At 39.5% G+C, this 19,998-nt stretch overlaps 2 protein-coding genes across 3 annotated transcripts in view; one reads left to right on the top strand and one right to left on the bottom strand.

Moving 5' to 3' along the window:
- Window positions 1-1,518: 1,518 nt before the first annotated feature.
- LOC137290451 (syntenin-1-like) lies at window positions 1,519-7,855 on the bottom strand. The gene is made up of 7 exons (XM_067821391.1): window positions 7,707-7,855; window positions 6,280-6,358; window positions 5,479-5,697; window positions 4,806-4,967; window positions 4,322-4,497; window positions 3,931-4,194; window positions 1,519-2,964 (listed from the first exon to the last, which is right to left on the bottom strand). Exons 2-7 carry the CDS (start codon window positions 6,331-6,333, stop codon window positions 2,913-2,915), a joined length of 927 nt encoding a protein of 308 aa, XP_067677492.1. The 5' UTR covers window positions 6,334-6,358; window positions 7,707-7,855; the 3' UTR covers window positions 1,519-2,912.
- A 995-nt stretch (window positions 7,856-8,850) lies between these two features.
- LOC137290448 (phosphatase and actin regulator 1-like) overlaps window positions 8,851-19,998 on the top strand; it is a 99,743-nt gene continuing 88,595 nt past the window's right edge. For both annotated transcript variants that reach the window (XM_067821388.1, XM_067821387.1), the window contains exon 1: window positions 8,851-9,175. In XM_067821388.1, coding sequence (XP_067677489.1) covers window positions 9,028-9,175 — 148 coding nt within the window. In that variant the 5' untranslated portion in view covers window positions 8,851-9,027. The remainder of the gene's footprint in view (window positions 9,176-19,998) is intronic.

The following is a 19,998-nucleotide window of genomic DNA, read 5'->3' as shown; positions in this document are numbered from 1 at the left end:
TTCAACCTCCACTGAATATGGTGGTACTGTCAGCCACGCACACACTGTTGCCCTCACTGATAGCCACACACACACACTGTTGCCCCTACTATCAGCCACACACCCACATCCCCGTACTGTCAGACACACACACTGTTGCCCGTGCTGTTGGTCACAGACACATATTTGTCCATCCAGTCAGACACACACACTGTTGCCTAAACGGTTAGATACACAAACTCATCCACATACTCTGTTGCCCCTACTATGAGCCACACAAATCAGTGACCCTACTGTCAGACACACTGATGCCCCTGCTGTCAGATATACTGTAAATCATGAAATTAATGCGTCATGAATTTAATGCGAGTGCAAAGGTCTTGTCTAAAATGCGTCATGAAATTAATGCGAGCTCAGGGAGCGGTGTTGATCAGAAAATGCGACACCCTGATTCTTTGATGTTCATTTTCTTTTCATTTCTAATTACCGCACACTAGTGACCTGGATTGAACTTGTTAAGCATTGAATGGAATGGAGCTGATGATGTTTTGATTACGCTGCCATGTTTGATCATGTGATTGCTTGCCACTACTTGTCTTATGACAACAATTATAAATGTAATCCGTCTTGAAAGACTTCTGTTGAACGGATTTGCTCAAATTAAATTGAGGTGACACGTTAACATATAAAAAACCTTGGTAATTGTGCAATGTCATAACGGCTGTGATGACGCCTCTACATGCCAAATGGATAGAGGTCGGGATTGCAAAGGTGAGCAAAGATCGTGAAACGATCTTGTGTGACTGGAGAATGTCCGGTCTGGCTGATGTGCTTCAATGACTTTGAACAATTGACAGTGATTATTGTAACCAGTGATAACTTACTTGCGATACCTGTGATGAGGAAGTGACCTGTATTGACTGGTGTAGTGTGTAGAGTCAACACTTCTGCTTAGTGACAAAATTTGCCGATGAATAATTTCAATGGGTATTAAGTAGTGTCAATGTAACGAGTGCTCGACTGTCAATGAATGTTATACAAGATGTCTAGAGTGTTGTTTTATTCTGTATTGATCGTATTGAAGACAATAAGGACAAGAAGAGATTTCTGTTTTCTGACGTTTTTTCAAAAGTACACCCCAAGACTGAAATGCGTCATTTTAATAATGCGACACATGTACAGACGCATTTTTCGCATTAATAAAGTGCTCGCAATAATTTCATGATTTACAGTATGCACATTGTTGCCCCCACCATCTGATACATGCACATTGTTGCCCCCACCATCTGATACATGCACATTGTTGCCCCCACCATCTGATACATGCACATTGTTGCCCCCACCATCTGATACATGCACATTGTTGCCCCTACTGCCAGCCACACAAACCATTGCCCCTACTGTCAGACAAGCACACACTCTTGCCTCTGCTGTCAGCTACACACCCTGTTGCTCCTGCTGTTGGCCACACACACACATTGTTGTCCCTACTATCAGACAAGCACACACTGTCAGACAGTGACAACAATAACACAGATACAGTTGTATTTATTTATACTCTCCTGGAGCATAGCTACATAAAAATGCTGCATGAAAAACTATGCAATGGTCTAACAAAACGACCATAGATTATATATTATTCTTTCAAAAATAATAAGAAAGCACATACATGTATAGCACTGATGAAACAGAGAACATCAAATCTTATGAAAAAAAAATTAAATTAACAATTTTACTAATTCAATAAGCTGGACATTTATTAACCTGTACAGACATTGTCTAGTTAATGGGAACAAAAAGAATGTATGTGCCTTGAGATATACTATATTTCTGTTGGTGCCAAGTTTTACCTAAGTTGCAGTTTTTGGATCTATGACTGTCACAAGGTGGACTCTAAATACCCGACAACTGTCCAAACTCTCTCGACTGATTCAGAACAGACAGGTCTGGTGATCATTGTGACCTGAAGAAGTAAGTGATTTGCATCTGCTTGAGATTAGGAAACAGTAATATTTTGAACAAAAATAATAAAAATGTGAGAGTCAACCTTCAGCGAGTTCTGACCTGAAAATGTGCTGACTCCATACACGCCACAGATGTGACATTGATCTGATGTGCTGGAAGTGATGGACACATCGTGCTCTAAGTATGCAAATACATTCCTTGCAAACTATACAAGGTAAAAGGATAAAAGGCACAGATTATTCTCAGAAATGTAATGGCTTGAACTTACTTGAAATGATTTTGATCACAATTAATCTTCTAGCCATGTGTAATGTCATGCAGGGACATTGTTATTCAACAATACCAAAGACAATAATAGCCTGTCATTACTCTGCAAGTTCAGCATGAAATCAAGTGGGGCAAATTCCAATCAGATCTGTGGATAAAATATTTCGTGACAGAAACGTTTCCCAAATAACAAATGAATCTTGCACACTGAGATCTTAATATACAAATGATGAAATAATACCCCGTCATGTGACTAGGGCTAAAATAGAAATGAAACCTGGAAAACAGACTGTAACTGTAAAACAAATTTAAAACAAAACACTACATTAAGTTTAAAATCTCAAATTTATGTACAACTCCTAACTAAAGACAAGCATATGAAATACGATTTTAATGCTTCAATTTCAAGAGGTAAAACAAAATCAGTACATGTAACTTTACCTCATTCATAAATTATCTGTTTTGATACAGCTTATACATAACACTGTATACTTATTTTCTCAGGTTTGGTTTTACAGATTTGGCCCCTTATGAAATGACAGGCGTATTTACACAGCTATTCACATCTTGCCAACATGAAACAGACGTCCTCCTTGCCTTCTATCACCATGCAAGCTATATACAGATATAGGCAGAAATCCAACACTATTTTCCCGAGTTGGCAGGGCATCATCAAATCAGTCTGTTTACAACAACACAGGTTACACCTCGGGGATAGAGTGGTCCATCTTCTTGAAGAGAGAACCTCCCATGCTGCAACAGTGAAAACAGTCAACCTTCACCAAGAAACTCAAGTGTTATCTCCCTGCCACGAGGTGTCACAAACCACTTTCATATCTTGCCTTCAGTACATGAGCTGACTAAATCTACAACTGACATGCTGAGAGCACTCATAAACTTTTCAGCACAAGGTGATTATCATCAAAAGAAGTGGGTTTATTCAAATGTGAACATTAGCACTGTCTCCTATGTTTCTGAAGTGAATTCAGATCTGCATATATCGTTGTCCACCTCGGTATATATCAGTAGCAATAACAAGTTATATACATCGTTATAGGAAATAGTCATCTATGTTACTATTGTTAGTTGCAAGAGTCAGAGTCATCTATGTTAGTTTGCAACAACTAGTCATCTATGTTAGTGGTAAGAACTAGTCACATGTCAGAGTAAGTGTGTGAGATTAGTTTTACGCCGCACTCAGCAATGTTCCAGCTATATGGCGGTGGTCTGTAAATAATCGAGTCTGGACCAGACAATCTAGTAATCAAGAACATGAGCATTGATCTGCACAACTGGGAACCAATGACATGTGTCAACCAAGTCAGCGAGTCTGACCACCCGATCCCGTTAGTCGCCTCTTACGACAAGCATGGGTTGCTGAAGGCCTATTCTACCCTGAGACCTTCATGGGTTGACATATAAGAGAAACTACTGTCATGAACTTCATCTCTTTGAGACAAAAGGGCCTTTCAACAAATTTATATGGATGTATGTATTCTAATGGTAACATCTGATATCGCACAAGGCATTTATACATTCAACATCTGAACTTTCCATGAAACTTAGCATAAATTCAATTACTTAGCTTGGATTTATTTCAAGAGCTTCCTCATTTAAACCAGTTGCTTCCTGCAAGGCCATCAAAATGCTACAAGACAAGAAAGCAGCAGCAGAATTGCCAGGCTGACAACTTAAGTAAGACAAGCATAGACAACTTACCACTTGATGATGTGGTCATAGATGACACAGGGTATCAGTGTGATGGTGATGGTCCTGCCACCAGCATCGATGATATCTCCAACACGATTATCTGTCAGCCCAATCACATTCTGACCATTGACCTCTGTCAGCTGATGGTCAGTCAGCACTCCATTACGTGCAGCAGATGAGTCTTTAACAATAGACTTGATTCGCCCATCCTTGAACACAAAGCCGATGTAGCCATTGCTGTCCTTCTGCATAGTGATAGTCCTCTCAAATGGTCTGTAGCAATAAAGATGGAACGTGAACAAGAAATCAGATGAAAAACTAGCACAGGTTAAAAGTGGAATGAATGCATATTACAAATTTCCCACCCAGGATACACAATTGGGTAGTGTATTTGTCCCACCTGTCTCGCACAGCCATTGTGATTCTCTCTGCTGGTGCTTTCTTCAACTCTTTGTGGGCCTTGTCAGTGTCCCAGCCTGCCACAGTCTGCCCGTTGACCTGTAGGATCTGATCCCCAAACCTCAAGCCAGACAAAGCTGCTGGAGAGTTGTCTTGAACCAGACATACAAACAAACCCTGGAACACGCACAAACACCAAGTGAACAAACCCAAATCCAGCAGATATACAAACCCTTGAACAGCAGACACACACAGAAATAGACAAAAATCAACACCCGCGCCCAGAAACATATCAACATGAACAACACCCAAACCTCCCTGGCTGCAGCTTGATTCAGCTGACTAACTAGATCCTAACATATCTACAACTATGATGCCTGAATTCTATTTATTTACATCAACATGTAGGTACATTAGCATGATATTCAGAACCCTTTTGAAGCTGAAACTGGTGAATGAACTCCTGTTAACATGCAACTACGTACATTATTGACGTGTCTGACGCGGAGTCCAATTTTGCCTGTACCATCTTTGCACATGACCACCTCTCGGATGCCCTGCTTGATCTCAGCCCTTGCCAATCCTCGATTGTTGCCTGTGACTGGGGCAACCTGCATGCTGCCTGACCCACTCTGTCGCACTGCCACCTGAAACAGATTTGCACGACAATAAGAAAGCTTATTCAGAACAATGTCCCTCTATCACCACAAAGTTTCAGCCCCACTGGCACCTTGTTTTCAGGATTTAGTTTAGAAAATGAAAAATGACCATAATGCAATCCATCTTGATGTTTTAAGTAACATCTAAGAATGGTACTCCAAACCAAGGTTTACTGTGAAGAAAATCTACACTACCTTGGGTGAGTGAGTGAGTTGAGTTTTATGCCACACTCAGCAATATTCCAGCTATATGATGGCGGTCTGTACAAAATCGAGTCTGGACCAGACAATCCAGTGACCGACATGAGCATCGATCTGCACAATTGGGTACCGATGACGTGTCAACCAAGTCAGTGAGTCTGACCACCCAATGCTGTTTGTCGCCTCTTACGACAAGCATGGGTTGCTGAAGGCCAATTCTCTCCCAGACCTTCACGGGCCTACACTACCTTGGACAAAAGTGAATATTGTTTGCAGACAAGTATATTATTTGAGTTACCTGTGTTGGGTTGGCAGGTACAACAGTCATAGCAGCAGTCATCTCGGGTGTGATCTGTAGTCCCATGTACTCCTGAAGAGATGGGTACATGGACCCGCTTGGAGTGGAGGTGGGGTGTGGAGTGTAAGCAGGAGGTTGCTGGGGTGGGTAGGCTCCTGGAGGGTGGGGGTATGTAACAGCTGGATGAGCTGATGTCTGTTGCTCATATTGAGCCTGAGCCTGAAGAAGAAATATGAATCTGTTGATCAATCCAGAAGAAATTTATCAACTAATGAAACCTGGACATTCTTGCTGCATGATGAACAAGCACTGACCATGAGGTTCATACAACAAATGAACTAATCACTACTGCTAGTATCCCTCGCACATAGTATCACATGGTTAGGCTACAGGCAACACTTGAACCTTTTCACAATAACACCTTCTTTATACTTCGTAATGTTTTAGGTCAGTCTGTTTAGTTTTAAACCACTTTTAGCAATATTATAGCAATATCGGACACCAAAAATTGGCTTTACACAATGTACCCATGTGGGGAATCAAACCTAGGTCTTCAGTGTGACAAGTGAACGCTTTAGCCCCTTGGCTACCTCACTGTTCATCAAACAAAATGTAGTAACTAACACAATTATACAGCCATCCTAAGGCATGCTCAGATGGAACGTCATCAATCCAGGTTTTCTTTGACAAGGACAAGGCCAAATGTGGACATCCAAATCTGCTAGACTGAATTTATGGCAAGGGTACCAAACTTAAGATCTTAATGACAATTATGAAGATTATGAAAACTGTTATTTGTACCTGCGCCATCTGGCCAACCTTCATGTCCTCAAGTGATGGGTAAATATGAGACATTATGCTTGGATTTGTTCTTCTCCTTCTGAAAAAAAAAATGGAGCACAAATATGTTTGATTAATTAGTAATTCTTCAATAATTTTATAAGCACTGCTAATACTTCTAACAGAATAACAACAGTATCTCTTATCTTATTTATGTAATTTAATATGTTATGCAATTATTCATATGGATCATTGTCAAATACATGTGCACATCTCATCAGATGATTTGCATCATCAGTGTCATGTCGTGACAAAGAAGAGATACAAAGCCTGTGTGAATACATCTTTACCAATTCTGTTTATTTCCACCTACATCTAATTTCGCCCCCCAAACAAGCAGAATGCAATCAGGTATAGAACACTGCCTGTAGAAGAATACGTAGGATTCTCAGTCCCAATGTTTTATGGGATCAGTAAGAGCATATGTACAGTAAATAAGTATTATTTAGTTGTAAATAACTACAAGTTAAAGTCTAGGATAAGACGAATATTTATCACTGTAACATTCCACTGTCACTTGTCAGTGTCCATTGTTTAATATGAAATCATCCTCAAAATCTCCATTAAGGGCCTGGAAACAGTGATGTTTAGTTATAAGTAAGACTGGTCTGTTCATAATATTCCAGCTTGTAGCAGCCACTTTGAACACCTTTGGTAATCTCTATCAATGTCCAAATAACGTGTTTTTATGCCAATTAGTTATTTCACAAAAGAGTAACACTGAGTCACAGCTATCCTAAAAACAACTGACATCACAAGAGCATGACAAAGTTGACCATAGTCTGGAAGATGAAGACGGTATTGTCTGCTCCATTGTCAGAATTGTTTGCCTGGGTCACCTGACAATGAAGACATCAGGAAAAGAGTTGAGTTGTCATATCCTGCTCACTATCACATGTATGATGTAACACATCACAACTCAACTACCTCACTATTTCAAAACAAGAGACAAACTACTGACTATCATCAGCTGATGCCTCGAGTCAACAATATTGATATGTTTCAATACAAATATACACCTAGATTCAAATCACATTAATTATACGAAAATAATGTGTTCATGGACGTGTTCATTTTATCTTCCGGGAAACTTTGTACGTCACAGCCGCGGTCACGATTTCTTCTGGCATAATTCTAGACTTGAGCAATGGGCTAGCAATGTCATGAAATCAGTGTTTCTCTACCGAGTTAATATAATCGACAGGGCTTGTGTAGAGATCACTGAACTCGTATATTCTATATAGTTACCATAATTCTGCCCAAGTTATTACACTAGGGTTCGGAAACAAAACATTTGGCAACCATTTGACAATTCAAAAAGGTCTAAATTGACTTCAGATCAGTGTCTTTGTATTCATCCAAAATTAAAGAGACTGACTTCCACTTACCAGATATATCTCTGTAATGAACGGTCTATTTGGCGATGTTGTTTCACAATTCCACCTTATATTTATGTGGATACTATAGAATGACGTCACAAGTCATATGCCTGTGACATCAGTCACAAGATACGAGACCGAGTAGCTTCCTAACGACTATATTTCATTTGTGGACCCGTCAATGGACTTCTCATGGAGATTCACTATCCAGCAGTCTACTCACCCCTGGCACATATAAAATAATATATTTTCCATTTGATAATTTTCGTTATTTATGTGTCGATACATATCTGAAGGAATGTGCTTATACTATTCTCGACAGTTTATAATGAGAATGTAGTTTTGTCTGTAAATGCAGTGTATGAAATAGGACCCATCTGGCCGCCAGAGACCGGACAGATTTCAAAGGGACTCTATCTAAATTTACAGTTACATCTAGCTAACCCGATGATCTGACACCACTTTTAGATAACATGTTCCATACACCAGATTACTTCACCATATCTTAACATTTACTTTTCACATTGAGCGTTACTTTTAGAATTGACCTTAGTTGACAATTGTTGTTTGAATATTTAACTGTCGTATCGCAAGCTCAAAGCTATATATCATCACTACAGCAGTGACACCAGGTCCTATCGATGTGAGGTGTTCTGCATACTCGGTGTCTGATTTCTTTGTATATGACTGTTGGAAAAAAACTGATATGCGGTGCTTATATGTTCATAACTTCACACATGTTCTTTGCACTACCTGGGTTGTCTCCCCATCACGTAGATATGCCTATAAATGACGCCTATATATGGGTTGTCGCCTGTCATGTAGATGTGCATGTGCAACCTATGGGTTGTCTACCCATCATGTACACATGCTTTCAACTGAACTCACTTTCCATTGAGATTCCCCATGCCTTGTGAAACAAACCCCTGTAACCATCAATGACCACAGTATTATTTCGTTACCACATGCAGGGTGCACAGGTTTTCAATTGTGGGTTGCATATATACAGAAAAAATATCTTTATGTACTGTCTTTTAGTTTGGTATTTCTCTTCTAAATACACTTAAAACTTCACGTATATAAACACGTCATCTGGACAAAACTCAGAGGGTGGCTGCATATCCATGTTACTGTAAATAGTGGCCCTAAATAGTCTTTAGGCTAATAGTTTAAAGTATAAATAGATAACAATTGTAATGACTACAACATATATTACTTTAAATAGCTAAATTATTTTAAATTAAAATCTTTATTACATTGAAAAACAACACGGTATTTATGGACAGCAAACACAAACAAAATAAAAACACATTCTGACATCTGTGACCCAATGCCGGAAGTAGCTTCTCTTAGAGGAACTTCGATCATGGCCACCAAAACAGACGGAGCGACTGAGAGACCCAGTTATAACCGACAGAGAAGTAACAGCGATCCACAGCCGGCAGTTGATGTTCTAAACGCTCTAAACACTGACAAAGGTATTTACCTAAAACTCCCCTTGAATTTCGAACTACCGCCCTACCCTGATGGAAAAGCCCACGCCCTAAAGTCGAACTGTTTACAAGCAGTCGCTCATAAAATGTCCAGGTTTGAAATGATTTGTTAGGAGTTCAAAGGTAGCCGAACTCACCAACAGGATTTTGGCGCATTCTTTGTGCATGGATGTGAGCATTTACAGACTACAATTGTTGTGTTGTATTGATGAATGTGCTAATGTTGTGAGATAGTGATCAGGTCAGCAAGTTCGTGAGCAGGTGCCTGTCTTGCGGCACGAGCAAAATGCATCGATATCCGTGTTCAGTAACGTGGGGAGAGCAGGGACACTTTGGGTAATTTCCTAATGAAGTAGGAACAGCTTTCTCAGTCGCATGAAATATGTCATTCTGTGCGTATTATTCTAGACATGTGTACAGTCAGTGCAAGTTGTTTTAATGAAGTCTGTGGACCACAATGATATTTTGCAGAACTCCTACTCTGTAATTGCCAACCTAAACTAGACTCATGCTTAGTCACTGAATATAAATATCATTTTGATAAAATAACAAATAATCACATTTACATTGAAAAGGAGACTGTAGTGAAATAGGAGACTTGCTTCATTTAGAACCTTGCATTGCAGGGAGAGCTATGCAATAAACAACAAAAAAAACCCCACAAATCTTCGTAATGATTACTTGGAAGATAACATATATGATAACTCGTACCTCGTGAGTTATTCTCTAATTTTTCTACATTCTAGTATAATTTATGAACTAAGAATGTGATACTGCAACCACAGAAATATCATGTTTTTTTGAAAATATTGAAATACAAACAAATACATTAACAAATTTGGGTTTTGAGTTATTGACCTAATAATCATGAAAATTAAAAGATAACATAAATTATAAACAAAATTTCCTTATGATACAACACCTAAATGTACTAAATGTCAATGAATCTGATTTTGGCATCTGGTGGGTGGTATTTGGAGTAAAATCCCAAATATATCCCACAAGCATTAGATTCGTAAAGATATGAAAGGGTGACATGACTGTGGGAGCGTTGTGGAAAAAGCATGACAGGGAAATATGAAAAAGATATTATTCCGTGTGTGTTGTATATGTTGTTAAATACTTATCCACAGTATGTTAATTGCTTTACTCCGTTTTGTTGATAAATATTTTTTCTTTTTGTTAAAGGACTTTCTTACACAAATTTCACATGCTTCAGCTAGTGTATGTTCCTGTTTGAAGAATACTTGTATTATATTTAAAATGCGTAGATTAAAACTTTTGTCTCTCGTCAGAAAGAAGCATAATTTTGTATGTTATCCAACTGTACATTATTGTAATGATAAACCATGACAAAGTCATTGACACGACTATGACCGAAAAGAAATATATGTGGAGATCTGTGCTGTCACAACAGGACATACATTGTGTTTGGGCATGGCAGATTTTACGGCAATTGCATAATATGCACAGGGAAACCACTCCCATCTTGCGTAAAACTAAGATAAGCTGCCCTTGAGGTATTGAAATGGTCATGGCCACTGCTAATCACATAGAGAAACCTTTCATTACTATCCTTTCCTTGATTACCAAAAAGGTAAAAAGGTATGGTGTTCACACTTTTTCCAGCACTTAATCGAGTGAGTGATATCGACTTGATAATGATTTTGTTCACTACCTCAAATAGCAATATTTCTGACGTGATCGATGTTGCTTTCTCCATGTTGTTGATGTGTTGAGGCTAATCATAAAGTTTAATGCAATATTAAAGAATCTCCAAACGTAAAGATAATTATTTGCGTGAAACTGACAGCAACTTGAGCACCATTTTTGCTACTGACTACAATGATCTTAGCTCCTTACAATTGGTTCTGACCAATTGTAAGTTTTGATTGTAACTTACAATGACCTTACCCTACAATCGCTTTGTGCAAGTGGATGGCGATTGTAACCAAAGCCTAAGGTTGCGATGTTAAGGATTTACAATAATTGTAGCTCTAAGATCGTTTTGTGCAAGTGTCCCAAGGACCATTGTAAATATATGTTATGGTGGTCTTGATGAATTTTTACATGCCAGGGAGCAAAGGGCCAGATTAAATTTTGTATGCTGGCTTCCTTAGTGGGGCAGTTGGCAATACCAACGTGGATTCATATCACTAAACTATGCAATTCACAACAAGTGCTGGCTGTTGATAAGTACAGGTGAAATGTCTTCCATTACTTGGAGAGTTCACCTGACTAATATCCTGGTTTCCTTTTCCCACACGTGTAGTAATGACAAATTCCTCCATTCTCCCATATGTGTCATACTCACAAGTATTCCACATACACCCATACACATACACCCATACACCCACCTGTGTCAGTACTGACTAGTACCTCCATACTCCCACCTGTGTCATTACTGACTAGTACCTACATACACCCACCTGTGTCATTACTGACTAGTACCTCCATACTCCCACCTGTGTCATTACTGACTAGTACCTCCATACACCCACCTGTGTCATTACTGACTAGTACCTCCATACTCCCACCTGTGTCATTACTGACTAGTAGCTCCATACACCCACCTGTGTCAGTACTGACTAGTACCTCCATACTCCCACCTGTGTCAGTACTGACTAGTACCTCCATACACCCACCTGTGTCAGTACTGACTAGTACCTCCATACTCCCACCTGTGTCATTACTGACTAGTACCTCCATACACCCACCTGTGTCAGTACTGACTAGTACCTCCATACTCCCACCTGTGTCATTACTGACTAGTACCTCCATACACCCACCTGTGTCATTACTGACTAGTACCTCCATACTCCCACCTGTGTCATTACTGACTAGTACCTCCATACACCCACCTGTGTCAGTACTGACTAGTACCTCCATACTCCCACCTGTGTCAGTACTGACTAGTACCTCCATACTCCCACCTGTGTCATTACTGACTAGTACCTCCATACTCCCACCTGTGTCATTACTGACTAGTACCTCCATACTCCCACCTGTGTCATTACTGACTAGTACCTCCATACACCCACCTGTGTCATTACTGACTAGTACCTCCATACTCCCACCTGTGTCATTACTGACTAGTACCTCCATACTCCCACCTGTGTCAGTACTGACTAGTACCTCCATACTCCCACCTGTGTCACTACTGACTAGTACCTCCATACTCCCACCTGTGTCAGTACTGACTAGTACCTCCATACTCCCACCTGTGTCATTACTGACTAGTACCTCCATACACCCACCTGTGTCATTACTGACTAGTACCTCCATACTCCCACCTGTGTCAGTACTGACTAGTACCTCCATACTTCCATGTGTGTCATGCTGACTAGTACCTCCATATTTCCACCTGTGTCATGCTGACAAGTACCTCCATATTTCCACCTGTGTCATATTGACAAGTACCGCCATATTTCCACCTTGTCATACTGACAGGTATCTCCATGCTTTCATGTGTGTCACACACACTAGTACCTCCATACTCCCACCAGTGTGATACTGACTAGAACCTTTGTACTCTCACCTGTGTCTCACTCACAAGTACATGTCCTAGTGTATTGGGTTATTTCATGTCAAAGACAACTGTGAACATGGTGAATGTTTATAAACGTTGCTGGTTCATAAACTCTTCAATTTGTTAAACAAAACCAGTATTACTTGTCTCACACTTTTCATAACCAATACCCAAACTGGTTACTTGATTTACATCTATTATCGGTTTTGCATAAATTAATGTACGGTGTGGTCCGTAGGTTTCTTCAGTCAATGATACCTATTGAATGGCTCAGCAACGTTCGTAATTTGGTTAGCTTGCGGATTGGTCGAAAACATGACGTCATGTCAAGTTTAAAATAGCCAGGCAAGCCAAGGGTATTCGTCAGATCCGGGTAACTGCCTGAACAAATATAATGCAGAATAACTGCGAAAACATGAATATGAGCGTTGATTTTCTTTTATGGACTCTAAATATTTTGATATTCTACAACAGACTTGTTGTGGGTTTTAGTGGGTTTCTTAGAATTCGTCAGAGTGAGTGAATATATAATCATCATCCACGTAAATTTGTTATTGACCTTGTTCCATGTCATTTACTGAGTTTACGTAAATTTGACAGCTCCTGCAATGACAAGCCATCGTATTCAGGCAAGTTTAGTCAGTTGGTTTGGCAATACTACCACTCAAAAATCATTACCAGCTGAGAAAACTAGTCAAAACAATGACACAGAAAACGAAACTTTGCACAAGAAACAAAAAGTTGCAAAGCGATTTCAAAGTGGCTGGCTTACAAAGTACAGCTGGTTAAGATTTTAGAGATCACTTGGCATGACTTGCCATGTTTGTATTTCTGAAAGCATGACCAATGCATTTACTGTTGGCTGCCATAATGATAGGCATTCCACTCTTAGATAGAACATGTCTACAGCTGTCTACAAAGTGCTGAATGACAAGGAATGTGCAGTTCAATCTGAACATATACTGGATGGCGAAGGAGCAAATTGCCTCATCAAAATGTGCTGCATTCATGGAATTATGCATGACTATTATTTCCGAAAACATTAGGTTGTGATTCAGACTCAATGAAATACACTTCTCACTATGCAGTTGACCACATGCAAGGTGCCCTAGCTGATTCATGGACCCATCCAGTTTGTTTTTGGATCCCTAATTTTTAAGTGAAGGGGTCCAACGGACCCCAAGTAAATTTAAGCGAGAGCAGACACTGAATGGTATGGTATAATTGTAAGCAGGGTGTAGTGGTACAGGTAAAATTGGCATAGGGGTGTAGTGGTACAAGTGTAACTGGCATCTGGGTGTAGAAGTACATTTATAATTAGCACCAAATGTAGTGGTACAGGTATGATTGGCATCAGAGTGTTGTGGTTCATTTATAATTGGCATTAGGGTGTAGTGATACGGGTATCATTGGCATCAAGGTGTAGTGGTACAGATCTATTTGGCATTAGGGTGTAGTGATACAGGTATCATTGGCATCAGAGTGTTGTGGTACATATATAATTGGCGTTAGGGTGTAGTGATACAGGTATCATTGGCATCAAGGTGTAGTGGTACAGGTATAATTGGCTTCAAGTTGTAGTGGTACAGATCTAATTGGCATCCGTGTTTAGTAGCGCAGGTATAACTGGCATCAGGGTGTAGTGGTACAGGTATGTTTGGAATCGGGGTGTACAGGTATGGTATAGTTGTCATCAGGGTGTAGTGGTACTTGTATAACAGGCATCTAGGTGTAGTGGAACAGATATAATTGGCATCTGTGTTTAGTGGCACAGGTATAATTGTCACCAGGGTGTTGTGGTACAGGTATATTTGGAATCGGGTGTAGTGGTATGGTATAGTTGTCATCAGGGTGTAGTGGTGTGGTATAATAGGCATCTAGGTGCAGTGGAACAGATATAATTGGCATCTGTGTTTGGCATCAAGGTGTAGTGGTATGATATAATTGTGATCAAGATGTAGTGGTACGGTATAGTTGTCATCAGGGTGTAGTGGTACTTGTATAATTGGCATTGGGATGTGGTAGTATGGTATAATTGGCATCCAGGTTTAGTGGTACAGGTATATTTGGAATCAGGGTGTAGTGGTATGGTATAATTGGCATCACGGTGTATTGGTATGGTATAATTGGCATGTATGAGAAAGAGAATGTACAGTCAGAGCTTGTTTATCAGAACACTTCGTTTTTTATTGAACTGTTCGGACAAACAAATCATTTGGATATCTGAATCAGGACCTAGGTGGTCGGTTACACATGAAAACAAAACAGCAAAAACATAACATAGAAACATAACTGTATCTTTATTTTAAGGTCACATGCAACCAAAAAATCAAACACAGTTATCACTTGTTCAAGACATATAAAATGCATTGGTGATTGTGAAAAAAACATACAAAATTATAAGCGTATAATCGCAATTCAAAAGTGCAATATTTTGTGCTTGGATTTACTTGCTTCAAAACGAAGCAGCTGTGATACCGAACCCAGTCAGGGTCGGTGGATGTGGACTCACCTTGTCATTGGCCACTGGTTCATTAGTCGATACACCTAGCCGGCACACGAAGCAGACCTTTGGGTTTCAAACTATGCACATGAAGCAGACCTTATTTTTCCTTTGATGTTCAGTAATCCGTTTTTTTAACTGATTGGTGTTTGTTTAGGGGCTTAGCTATGAGATGCCCTAATTAGCTAATCATTTCCCTAAATAGTGTTCATTCAGGAATAGTTATCAGGATTAACTCTGAACTTTATTAAAAAAAAATAGTCTTCACGTGTCAATTATATTTATCTGAATGAGTTTGTTTCGAGATACTATTTAAGGGAATGATAATTTGGTAAAGCACTATTCCCATCATGGCAGAGGTACAGCTAGGTCACAAGTTCACACCAACTGCTAGAGGAGGAAGATATCTATAGAGGATTCATGTACAGGCTCAACAAAAGAAAACAAAATTGGATTTCCTGGCGCTGCCTGGCTGGACAAGAACTGTGGATCAACAGCTTCAACATCAAATGACATTGCGACAATGGTTAGCAATAATCGTAACCACCCACCTCCCAACTTGTAGACAAGACCTTGTCATCCCTGCAGATTTCCAGACAACAGAACTTGGAGAGCAGTTTTTGCTGTGAGACGATGGGGTTGTCAACAGAGTAGTCATCTTCGCTACCGACAGCAACCTAAAGAAGTATGATGGCAACAGACATCATACACGGCGATGGTACCTTCTACTCCAGTCCCAAGATATTTTACCAGCTATATAAATCAGTCTACATTCTACATTCATGCCATGGTCAATGGACAGATGTTCCTGTTGATGTTTGCCTTTCTCCCAGACAAGCGTGAAGAGACGTATCACCGGATGTTCCAGATCCTCATAGACACCGCCAGAACTGAGGGCTTTTAGCTGTCTCCTCGATGCATTCAGGTAAAAACAATGGAAAATGTTAAGTAATAATAATTTATGTAAAATGAACTATAAATGAAACAAAAAATGTCTTAGTGTCAATCCCAATGATGCCCGATGCACCGGACTTGCAAACTATGTGACCAGCCAGTGGATAGAGGGCATCTCCATATACCCACCAGTGGAACCACCACAACACCAACACGAACCAACAATCATTTTGAAGGCTCTTAACAAGATTGAGAAGAAGGCCCATCCCAACATCTTTGAGGCAATCACCTTTATATAGTCAATTCAGATGTCAACTGAATCAAAACTACACCAGTACCAGGCTGGAGGGAAACCGCCCTCAAAGAAGAAGTTGGAGCAGACCCTCCAGAACCTGAAGCAACGCCTCTGTAACAATGAAATTACACAAATGGAAAATGCAGATTCTGCATCTTTTAACTGGAAATTGTCCTAAATTGTGTCAAAATGTATAATGAATAATGAATTCATGTGAATGTAATAAAATGTAATGTAAATAAACACATTTATCAAATTTTAATTCCTTATATTGAGGCAGCCCTAGCTGATCACCCATGCGCATAGTCCAGATTATCCAGATTAGCTGGCAGGAAAAACATAATTAAAATTGGCTTAACAGTTCTGGTGAAATTCACACGAAGGAGACCTGTTTTTCACTGCTCTAACCCAGAAGGTCTGCTTCATGTGCATGAACCTAGCCGGCTCCTTGTTTATGGCTTATAAGCCTCAAATTGCAAATGGTCAGTAATTGAAGTTGTACATTGCATATTGTCATTAGCAGACAGGCAGGCATATATATAGGTGTCAATAAACAAGACATTGAGTTTTCCCTGTGACAGAGTGCTTATCACAGTCAACATGGTTTTTATCCCCCCAGCATGTAATGCGCTAAAAAAAACGTTCAATGTTTTTCTGCAAAACTTGGTAGATATATCAATCAGAACTTAAAGTGGTGCCTTTTGCTATTTACAAGTTTTTGGGATTTATTATTTTCTGGGTTTCCGTGGAAACGTTTTGGACATAGTCTCAAAAGTGAGATGTGTGTGTCATTTCTGGAGCAGAACTCAAAACCCCTCTATATTTTTATCCCTCCGGCATGTAATGCGGGGGGATATAGTCGACGCCTCGTCATCCGTCCGTCCACCAGCCCGTCCGCCAGTAATCATTTTGTTTCCGGAGCATATCTCAGAAACCGTTCAATATTTTTAGACCAAACTTGATAGAAGTAATGATCTCAACCTATAGTTGTGCCTTTTGCTGTTTACAGAGTTTTGGCATTTTTATTTTTTTTTGTTTTTCCATGGAACATTTTGGTGTTAGTCGAATGGTGGAGCAGGCTTCGTTTCCAGAGCATAACTCAAAAAAACGTTCAATATTTTTCTGCAAAACTTGGTAGATATGTGCTGCAGACCCCAAAGTGGTGCCTTTTGCTATGTACAGGATTTTGTGATTTATTATTTTCTCGGTTTCCATGGAAATGTTTCGGACTTAGTCTCAAAATGGAGGAATGGGCTTCGTTTTATTATTTTCTGGGTTTTCATGGAAATGTTTCGGACGTAGTCTCAAAATGAAGGGATGTGCTTCATTTCCGGATGAAAACTAGAAAATATTTAAATATTTCAGTTCAATATTTTTCTGCAAAACTTGGTAGATGTACCAGTCAGTAGCTGCAATGGTGCCTTTGGCTAGTTACAGGCATTTGTGATTTCTTAGTTTCTCGGTTTCCATGGAAACGAATCAGACTTTGTCTCAAACATGAGAGGTGTGTTTCGTTTCCGGAGCAGAACTCAAAAACTTCTTAATATCTGTCAGTGTTACCTGGTAGATATGTGTGGCAGACCCCAAAGTGGTGCCTTTTGCTATTTACATGTTTTCCTGATGTATTTTTTTCTATGGAAACATTTTGGACTTAAAATGGAGGGATGTGCTTTGTTTCCGGAGCAGAACTCAAAAACCGTTTTTCTGCAAAACTTGATAGATATGTCAATCAGAACCTAAAGTGGTGCCTTTTGCTACTTACAGGTTTTTGAGATTTATTGTTTTCTTGGTCTCCATGGAAACGTTTTGGTCACATGCAACCAAAAAATCAAAAATAATTAAAACACATTTATCACTAATACATGACATATAATATACATTGCTGCTTTTAAAAAAACCAAATAAAATTATAAGCATACAATCGCGATTCAAAAGTGCAATATTTTGTACTTATTCTTACTTCCCCCGAAAAGAAGCCCTCGGGAGACCGAACCCAGTCATAGCAGATGGATATGCACTCAAGTGTAACGACGGCTTCCGATTGGCTGTTTCTTTTGCTGATATGCTGAGGGTTCATTGTGTGTACAGAAAGATGATCTGTTTGATGGGCATTTTAGAAGTATAGCCAGTCACAAGAAAGTAAGATTCTTTATGGATAACAACTTCTTTTAGTGTACTTGATGTGTCGTTTCAGTATGGATTCATATACTGTTGTCAAACAAAATCATATACACTAAAAGAAGTTGTTATCCATGAAGAATGTATATAGAGATGTTGGATTTGGAAAATACATGTTCTCTGAATTTGCGCTCGATCCAATAAAAAATCATGTCAGTAGAGATGGTAAACTACTGTGTGGCTGGAATCTGTCATTCGTCCAAGTACAAAGCAGGACTTGAAACTGACAAGAGTTTGTACCAGTTTCCGTCAGATCCAGTCACCCGGAAAAAATGAATGTAGTTTGTTTGCAACCCACAGACATAAAAACATGTCATGTGTATCACACATGCCTAATTACATAAAGTGGCAGACACGGGACTCAGGTGCATGAGTCATAAATCAACATATTTTCTTTATGTCGTATTGTCTGATAGGTGTTAAGTTCAAATTGCACGTGGTCAATGATTGAAGCTGTGTATTGCATATTGTCGTTTGCAGACAGGCATGCAGACATATAGGTGTGAATAAACCAGACACTGGCTTTCTCTGTGACAGAGACTGCTTACCACAATCAACAAGTTTTTTGACGTAACGAGTAGATTATTTACTTGTTTGTGTACACAACCAAGTTTAGACTACTGCTCAGGACCTCAGACGTTGGGCATGCATACTGTTTCAAGCTCCGCGAAACTATTCACTGCGCATGCGTTATGGACGCAGTGCAGCACAGCTGTTGAAACCAGTTTTCCCCCCAGCGCTGGGGGGAATTTAGTGAAACGTTTGAACTCAGATTTTGCGGGCTTTTTTTCATCAGGTTTTTTTTTTCAACTTTATAGGTTGAATTGGCATTTTTGATTATTTGTTTCTGTAAGTGTATACCAAAAGCTACCAGAATCTGCAAAGTTGTGTTTTACGTTGCATGTGACCTTTAATATCAGTCAGTAAAACTTGGTAGATATGTGTGGCAGACCCCAGAGTGGTGCCTTTTGCTATTTACAGGTTTTTGTGATTCATCATTTTCTTGGTTTCCATGGAAACATTTCGGACTTAGTCTCAAAATGGAGATATGGGCTTTGTTTCTTGAGCAGAACTCAAAAACTGTTTAATATTTTGCTGCAGAACTTGGTAGAGTCTGAACCTGTAGTGGTGCCTTTTGCTATTTCCAGTATTTAGTGATTTATCATTTTCTCAGTTTCCATGGAAACATTTTTGATTTAGTCTCAAAAGTGAGAGGTGTGTTTCGCTTCCAGAGCAGAACTCAAAAACTTGTTAATATCTGTCTCTGTTACTTGGTAGATACGTGTGGCAGACCCCAAAGTGGTGCCTTTTGCTATTTACAGGTTTTTATGATGTATTATTATTATTCCATGAACATGTTGCTGACTTCATTTCTGGAGCACTACTCGAAAACCATTTCATATCTTTCA

Source organism: Haliotis asinina, chromosome 7 (genome assembly GCF_037392515.1).
Source record: "Haliotis asinina isolate JCU_RB_2024 chromosome 7, JCU_Hal_asi_v2, whole genome shotgun sequence".
NCBI lineage: Eukaryota > Metazoa > Mollusca > Gastropoda > Lepetellida > Haliotidae > Haliotis > Haliotis asinina.
This window is presented reverse-complemented; position numbering and strand designations above follow the sequence as displayed.